Below are 8,919 nucleotides of genomic sequence, written 5' to 3' on the forward strand. Positions count from 1 at the left end.
AGACCCGTACTTGCATGTGTTAAAAATACAACTGAAAAAAATATGTGTTAAAAAAGTTTGCTTCACCAGACGAAAAATTTCAACCCTCAATTCAATTTCTCGCAATAAAAGACAAACGATTGAACAAAATTTAGATGAAAAACCTGACATTTCATTTTATTCAGGTAAATATATCACGTACAGATTGCCATAAAATACATTAAATTAAAGAAAAGACATTATCACAGCATCGTGCAACTTCATAAGAATCAATTTGTACCATATCGTTATTACATTGTATATAGATTACATGACATACTAATAATAGTTACTACCTAAAAATAGCACATTAAATTAAAGCCTTGTTAAAAGCTTATTTCCAATGGGGTCTGTATATAACAGTTCGGTTACTATAACTACGAAAGTGCACTACAAATTTACATAATGGAATTTAGGCAGGATACTGAAAAGGAATATAGCATAATGCTTTGAAAAATGACATGTTTCCTTGATCATTTTTATAACTTAAAAGTAATAACAATACATAAGATAAAAATGGATTTGGACAAGCAGTCATTTAGTATCTCTCGCATTAGTAGACAAGAAAGATTTTGCAGCTTTCTCAAATTTTTGTTTAGAATTAATTTCCTTGATCTCCAAAGGCAATGCATTCTGGACAGTCTTTGATAGCATTATAGAAAAAAACACGAAGACTCTTTATAGCTTTTATCTTAATAAAATTCTTATGGTTGCATATTATTAATATTTGTCTGAATTCAAAATTGTTCAACATACATGCACTTACCTTTATAAATAAAAGTGTAAAAGACAAGTAGACAATTTATCATCTCCACATTTATATTTAAGAACTAAGAACTCGATTTAAAAAATATGAGGAGTGCAATATGTGAATGATCGAATAATATGTTCGTCAATGCAGAGCTGACATAAATATATAACATGTTATTTATGTCTCTGGTCAATTTATTGCTTTTTGGGTAGAAAACCTACACGTACAAACACTGTTGTTTCACAACAGTTCAATGTTTACAAATTACATGGAAATTTTTGAACAATCTCTTCGAAGATAATTTTTCTGAATACTGCACTCTGAAACCTCGGGTGGGGGAGTAGTACTAGGGTCTCTTGCATCTTCGCTAGCCAAGGGTTTTCGGTCCACTTTGCTCCCATATGGGGAGCAAAGTGGACCGAAAACCCTTGGCTAGCGAAGATGGGTCTCTTGATGGAAGAGCAATGAACTCATAATGGGGCCTGGGCTTCGCCATTAATTTAAATGGCGAAATTGCATTGACAACGTCTGAGATATTCATTAGCGAGTTATGTATTTTTTTCTTTGTGTTCAACTAAACGCATTTTCACGATAGTTTTTGCAAGTCCATCCGATGAAAGGTGTAAAATTTTGATCGGGATCAAAAGACCGAAGAAAAGGATAAATACCGAGAACTATCGAAAAAAAAAGATTTACAGTCAAGTCGTACACAGACCAACTCGTATACAGGTCAACTCGTATACAAAATTTTCCGCATAAAAAAACGAAAGTCAACTCGTATACAAAAAATTCCCGTATACTAAATCGACAGGAAACACACAGGTGTCGTACCATGTTGAAAAATGTTTGGGAAATGACATTTAAAAGCGGAAAGTTGGATATATTTTTTTCAAAAAAAATAACGAGGAGTATCTTAATTAGCCTTTGAGAAGTCATCCGTTTGGAGAAGCAAGAAACACCGTGCTTGTTGTTTTAACAATTATTGTTTTGATGTGTAGAAATAATTACCCAATAATAATGATTGGATTGACACAATTAATTATCGCTAATTTTTTTGTTGTAATTTCACATCGTTACCGAGTTTAATCATAATGCACAATCATACATCTATGAATTTTGCAATCTTTGTAATGGTTGATGACATCCATTTTATTCTTATGTGTAATTTAAACATATTTTATTGAGTAATCAAGTGGATTAGGCAACAGGCAAAGCCTATATAAACCCTCTCCAAAATATGTTTTGTAACGGGATTTTTTTGTATACGAGTTGACTTTCGTTTTTTTATGCGGCAATTTTGTATACGAGTTGACCTGTATACGAGTTGGTCTGTGTACGACTTGACCGGACACCAAAAAAAATAATGTGACGTAGTACACAAGTTTTCCCCGAAATGTCAGCACAATAGAGCCACAGGCATTGGGAATAGTGCTTTGGATTAAAGTTTTCATGCAAAGAAACAGTGAACAAATTTATGTGAGTATATGGACAAATGCGGACACTTTGCAGGAACAATACTACAACGTTAGATTCTCCAGGCAACTTCAAATTATTTTAACCTTGGGTTCACAGTGGGTATGTACGTTGTCTCCATAAATGATAAATTTTGCTCGCAGTTAGATCCTACGATTTTCTCAAGTCATACGTACCGTCCTTGGAACTACGACTATCTTAAGTCTTTTTCCAGAAGAGAACAGCTTTGCACATTTTGTTCTGTCAGGCCATCAATTTTGTCCATATTCCTTTTCAGCGAGATTTATCGGATAAACTTGATAAATGCTTTGATATAGTAATTTCATAATACGGCTATAACCAGTGTATGACTTGATATATAGTTTAAATTGACTGAATTCTCAGGAGTTTCCGTTAGAAACATTACTAGAGATGCACAACATGTGACTATTATATTTAATTTGCAAAATTGAAACATTTTCCAGCTATTTCAAATATGCTGACTTTAATGTTCTGTAATTTATTTTCAGGTAACTCTGTATTTTCAACAATATATCAGGCAGAGGAATCTTCATGAGAAAAAAGTGAGGTTTATAAAGGGGAACAACTCGCAATGGAGGAGGGAAACCGTCCCTGTAAAAGGAAGCGGACCGACCAGGAGCGGGAAGGCTCTCCAGAGATACACAGAAAATCCGAATCCCATCTTGATATCCAGACCTCGAGCTCCGGATCATGTGGATCAGGGGGGTTGGAATGTGGGAAACTCTCGGGGTCATGTGACTGTGATAAAAATAGATTGAACAGTAATCAGAACTGTTCATTTAGTCTAAGCCAGTCTAACTGTAATAAATGTAATCAAGGTGAATGTAATAACTCAGATGGATTCTGTGATTGTAAACGATCATGCCAAGAGCGTAATATAAATATTACCTCAGTAACCTCACATGAACTCTCCCCTTCCACTGCTGATCTTCCAGAGAAGGGTGCCTCAACGTCAAATTCAAAGACAGCATTACAAGTTTTAGAATCATTACAATTTTTGAATTCCACACCACTTAGTTTACCTGTATTTAAACAAGATTTGGTACAGTGCTCTTCAAAATTGACAGCTAGTACTAGTGCATTGCCTAAAACTTCAACTGAAAATAGTAGGCTAGGCAAACTAGACACTGCCTCTGTTTCATTACAGGGTAGCTCTAAAGCAGATTTGTCAGCCGATTGTGATAAGGCAAGTCCTTTAGATACTGAAAATTCTGTCGACTCAAATGACCTTATGAACTCTGACCCTAAATTACCCCTGGACCCCTTGATGAACTTGTGTTCTTGCTCAAACAGTGGTAGTCCTAGTCAGGAGAGTGTAGCTTATAAGGTCTGTAATCCTGGATTTGAAGTTCTCTGTTCCCCTTCTAGAAATAGCTCATCTAACAATTCAAATGAGGATCACATTAAAGAAGTAGACCTTGAGAATGGAGAAGAGACTATCAGGGGAGGTAATCAGAGCAGCCTGCACAACGAACCCTCATCCGTGACAGATTTGATCACTTCTAGAAGAGCAACTAAATTCCGAATCCAGAGAAGTCTTGGGGAAAGTTCGGAAAATATCCGACGGACATCCTGGAGTTTATTCCATGATCAGAACAATAGTGCGGACAATGTTCCGAACTTGAATAAAAAATCAGATCTGGTGTCTGAACCTGTCAAGTCAGAAGGCTCTTTAGGTTCAACGCTGAAACTTAGATTTCGAGGTGAGAGTTCTGTGAAGAAGGAGGCGTGTCCTAATGTGACATCAGTCAGTCATATTAATGATCTCCCGCCCACAATACTCGTGTACATTCTAAGACATTTAAGAATGAGTGATTTACTACATAGGGCTTCATTGGTGTGCAAACTGTGGCATCAGCTTGTGTACGACCCTGACCTTTGGAGGAGGATCGACCTTAAGTATCAACACAAGGTCACTGATACACAGCTGTTGACCTTGACCCAGATAAGTGACAGAGTGACCCACATTGACATCAGTGACACCCACAATCTGACCTCTGAGGCCGTGGAGCATGCTCTGAAGTGGTGCACTCATCTGAGGTCACTCCATATGTCAAGGTCAGATTTTATCCTAGAAATTGCATTCTTTCAAATACATTGACATATATGAAATATTTTGTTATTGCTTTTCTTTGTATACTCCACAAGTCAAGGTAAGATGTTAAAATATGCTCTCTGTCTCCAGGGGTTACAAGCTGAGTGATGGCGTCCTAGAGGTGGTGGGCCAGAATTGTCACAGACTGCAGACCCTCATCATGGATGGCTGCTACAAAATCACCAACAATGGGCTCTTAAAGGTATAGCCAGATAACAGTATACAGGGTTATTTTTTCCATGTAATTTTCGCTCCATGTAATTTTCGTCCTTTTACACTTGAAAAGAGTTTTGCTCCATCTTAAGCTCATCCAATTACTGTTGTATGTGTTGAAAGAGATATCATTTGAGACAGTGAAATTTGTTCAGTTTAAAGTTCGCCAATTGACAACCAAGGCAAAATAAAACAGGGGCAAATATTTCTTTGTCTACAGTACTAAGTAAAAGCGTTTATTCCACTAATGGTTCAGAACGCGTTTTCTATGGTCAAAAAACACGAGTGGGTATTAAATACACAGATCCATGATTTACCACTCTTAAGTTTAAATTTTTTACTACATGCACAGGTGTTTTTTCCCATGATTTTAAGCTTACTGCCCAATAAGTGTAAATTTCCCTTTGTGCATAAATAAGCCTTTAACAGTACTGTAAATTTGCTTGTCATTGAAAAAGAAAACTTGATTACTACATTCTAAGCACAGCAGAAGTATTTATTTTAGATATCTTATTTTACATCTTTATTTGATTCTTCAGTTCAATCAACCTTTCTGTATCAAATAATTTTAAAAAAAATTTTGTAAGCATGAGTTTTAAACAAGAAATCATATTACAAGACAGTAATTGTATTTTTAATGGTACATGTACTGAAATTTAACAATCTAAAAATATATGTCATTTTAAAAGGATAAAAAGTTACAGAATATCAAAACGGGTACTAAATAAATCTGAATTAATTGTACAGTTATGAAACAAGTCAATATTTGATAGACTTATGTGCCTGTTCATCATTTATTAAACAAAAATAACAATATTTATAGATGGCGGTGGGCTGCCCTGATCTGAGGAAGATAAACCTGAGTCGGTGTTCGTACCGCGTCACAGATGACGGTGTTCTGGCTGTCGCCGAGAACTGTCCACGACTGAGGGAGGTCATTTTGGCCTATCTGTCCGAGGTATGAACATATCTTTAGTGTGAACATGTCACTTATCGGTGAAGATATAAGCACAGAGGTATGAACACCTTGATCATGGGTAAGATTTTTTTTTATCTGAGGCATGAACATAATTTGTATCAAGGATTCATCAAGTTCATGTATAAACATATTTTGCATCTGAGGAGTCTGAGCACAATGATTTTAATGGAATTTTGAACACAACTTATAAATGAGGTTTAAACACAGCTGTGAGTAAATTGTTTGACAAACTGAGTATCTAAACTAAGAATTCATTCATCTTTTACTTGAAAATATGAATACATCTTTTTCACAAAGGACAATACATATTAAAAAATAAACATGAATCATGAGCGTATCATGAAAACATTATAATTACATGTTCTTTCTGTTAACCTTTTGAGTTCCTCTATCATGTGTTTGTTTTTCTCTGTTTCCTAGGTGACAGACACTTCCTGTGTCAGGCTGTGCGAGATGTGTCCTGATCTTGAGGTCGTGACCTTGATGTTTTCTGGGGTCAGCGAGAAGGGAGTCCGGTCCCTGACCAAGGTATGGTTGAGGGACAGAGATTATGCTTTACTTACAAATGTAACTGAAGTTGTTATAATGTCCAGTAAACATTTTGTTATCAATGGATCTTTTTGACTTTTTTCATACAAAAGTTGATTTATTACCTGGTTATTTAAATGCACTAGGTAGAAAAAGAAATAAGAACAACAGTTTCCATACTGTATACAAGGAAATATTTGCCCCCTTTTATATTGACCCATGTTGTCAGCAGGCAAATTTAATACTGAGCAAATTTGAATGTCCCAAATCATCTCTCTTTACACACAAATTTGTGTGGATGAAATCAAGACAGTACGAAACTATTTGCGATTAAAGAAGGGCCAAAATAACACTGGGCAAATATAACACAGGGCAAAATTGAGTCTGCTCACAGTAGCAAACAGCAGAATTAAAACCTTTTATCTCACTCAAAACCTTGGGCTAATATTTCATTTTGATATATTAATCATAAATGGCATGAAAAGAGACAAAAGTACACATTAATACTGTATACAAGATTATTTTTGCTGTGTGTTATTTTCGCCCTTCTTTATTTTGCAGTTTTGCCCTGTCTTGAATTTAGATTAAATTGTCTTGTTTTAAAAAGCAATAATTTGAGTCATAAGAATCTTTAGTTTGCACTCGGACATGCAGCAGTAATTATCAAAGTATTACTGTAGTATGATACATCCTTGCATATCAGGTAATGTTTTACTTTACAGCTCCGTAAACTTAAGGTCCTTGACATCTCCAGCCTGCCTGGCATCTCGCCAGCAGATGTCGCCTCCCTGACCCAGTACTGCCCCGACCTTGAGGCGATGAACGTGTCCTTGAACCCACAGATAGATGACGCGTGTCTGCTGCAGGTCGTTAAGTACGGACACAAGCTCCACCTACTGCAGTGTGTGTCCTGTCACGTCACTGACCATTGTAAGTGGATCAAAACTATTAGCTAGCGCTTTCTGCCAAAATTAAATTAAAAGCGTTGTTAGTTATGTTAACAATGTCGTTGACAAGGTAACTAACAACATTTTATAGTTTGTATAGCTGTCTGAAGGGCCAATTTTGCTGAAAGCGCTAACAGTAAACAATTTATTTAATTTGGACTGTCGTATTCTGTTTTATTTATTTAGATATTTTGCTGTACCAAGACTTTATTGACCTACATATACTATGATATAGGTTATACATTTACATGTAGCGTTAAAATGTTTATGATACTGAGTATGACAACTGTCTGCCATCACTCGTTGAAGATTATCATAATTTTGTTTTGTTACAGTTATGAGTGAGGTAGGAAAGTACACAAAGACCCTAAAAAACCTGGACATAGGGTGGTGCCAGGAAGTGACTGACAACGGAATCCGCACGCTGTCTGCCACCTGTCAATCCTTGCGGTACCTTGGTCTGATTCGATGTGATGCAGTCACCGCAGACGCAGTAGAGGAACTCGTGGCGAAATATCCACAAATCACGTACTCAACATTTATACTCGAGTCCAAGAAACTGATCGAGCGAGCCCGGAGGGAGGGGTTCATGTTTAATGATGATCAAGTCAACATGCTGGTGTAGTCTTTATATAGAATTGTCTTGTTAAAATGGATAAATGTATTTGTGGTTAAAGTGGAAGAATTGAATGGGAAATATTATCTACATTAATACCGTGAAGTTTGATTTTATGTCTTACTGATTAAAATCATGTAGACTTGTTGATGAGAGGAAGATCGAGTCAAGACTTTATATGCTGTATGGGATGTGTAAACTATTATTGTGAAATTGAATGCGTTGGTTAATGGTAAGAACCATTTTAACAAGATCTGGACTTTTAGTAGGACGTAACTATCTATGTCTTGCGTCAAAACAAGTTAAAAATGATGTGGTTTAAAGCTAAATATGCACTGATTGTGTAGTCTTTGCTCAAAAGCAAGACAAATCTTGTTGATTTCAAAGACCCATGACCGAGTGGCCACTGGCCAACAATGAAATAGACATATGCCTGCGTTACAGTGCTGTTTGACACAACTACCCAAAGTCCAAGATCTTGTTAAAATGGTTCTATATATATGATCATATAGCTTCTAGCACCTAGTACCTCTGGCAGATAAAAAATTATAAAGATGGGGGCGGGGACAATATATTGACTTTGCGAGATATGGTACATTAGTGCATGTTAGGGAGGCTCCATGATTATAGCAAATTAACCATCAGATCTAACTTAATTCTTTTAAAACTATGTTCAAGCTATAAACTTTCATTTAATAAAGAACAATTTCAGAACTTTGTAAATTTGATAACTTTCCCATATCTTTATAAATTTTAGAGTTCTTCTTCTTAGGGAGATTCATAAGGTCTAAATAAAATGGCCACGACCATTGAGCCTTCTTAATTATAATCCTTCCCTCAACGCTCACAGAGGGTGTATTTTAAGGGGCATTTTGTTTGTTATTGAATACCTGTATATTTGTTATTATTGTTACATGATTATATAAGATACCTATAATTGTCTGTTAAATCTTTTGAAAATGAAATAAAATTTACAAACTAGACTTTTTCCTTGAATGTCGAGCAAGTAATTGCACATGTTGATGCACTAGTGTTGTTACTTTGTTGAAATCAATACTGTAAACCAACTTTTATTGGCGATGACTTTATTTCGCGAATTACCGGAGATAATCTGGTTCAAGACGACAATTTTTTGTGACCATGTTTTATCCACACTCGATATATCACAAAGCCTAGTTCACAACCAGAAAAATTCTCAATAAAGAGGCTCTCGCGATTCTTGCAAATATTTATCGCTTGTTTGTTTACTGCAGTACAGTATATATTATTGCATACAGG

At 35.8% G+C, this 8,919-nt stretch overlaps 1 protein-coding gene across 2 annotated transcripts; it reads left to right on the plus strand.

The window, feature by feature from the left end:
- Nucleotides 1-2,127: 2,127 nt before the first annotated feature.
- On the plus strand, nt 2,128-8,624 carry LOC105338268 (uncharacterized). Of its 2 annotated transcripts, none has more exons than XM_066086271.1 (7): nt 2,128-2,245; nt 2,752-4,321; nt 4,449-4,560; nt 5,395-5,529; nt 5,971-6,078; nt 6,801-7,008; nt 7,361-8,624. In XM_066086271.1, the coding sequence occupies exons 2-7, from the start codon at nt 2,835-2,837 to the stop codon at nt 7,648-7,650; spliced, it is 2,340 nt and encodes a 779-aa protein (XP_065942343.1). In that variant the 5' UTR covers nt 2,128-2,245; nt 2,752-2,834; the 3' UTR covers nt 7,651-8,624. The 2 variants fall into 2 exon arrangements, with proteins under 2 accessions (XP_065942343.1, XP_065942287.1); XM_066086215.1 differs by having other exon boundaries at nt 2,143-2,344.
- Nucleotides 8,625-8,919: the final 295 nt, after the last annotated feature.

This window comes from Magallana gigas, chromosome 1, assembly GCF_963853765.1.
Source record: "Magallana gigas chromosome 1, xbMagGiga1.1, whole genome shotgun sequence".
Lineage (NCBI taxonomy): Eukaryota > Metazoa > Mollusca > Bivalvia > Ostreida > Ostreidae > Magallana > Magallana gigas.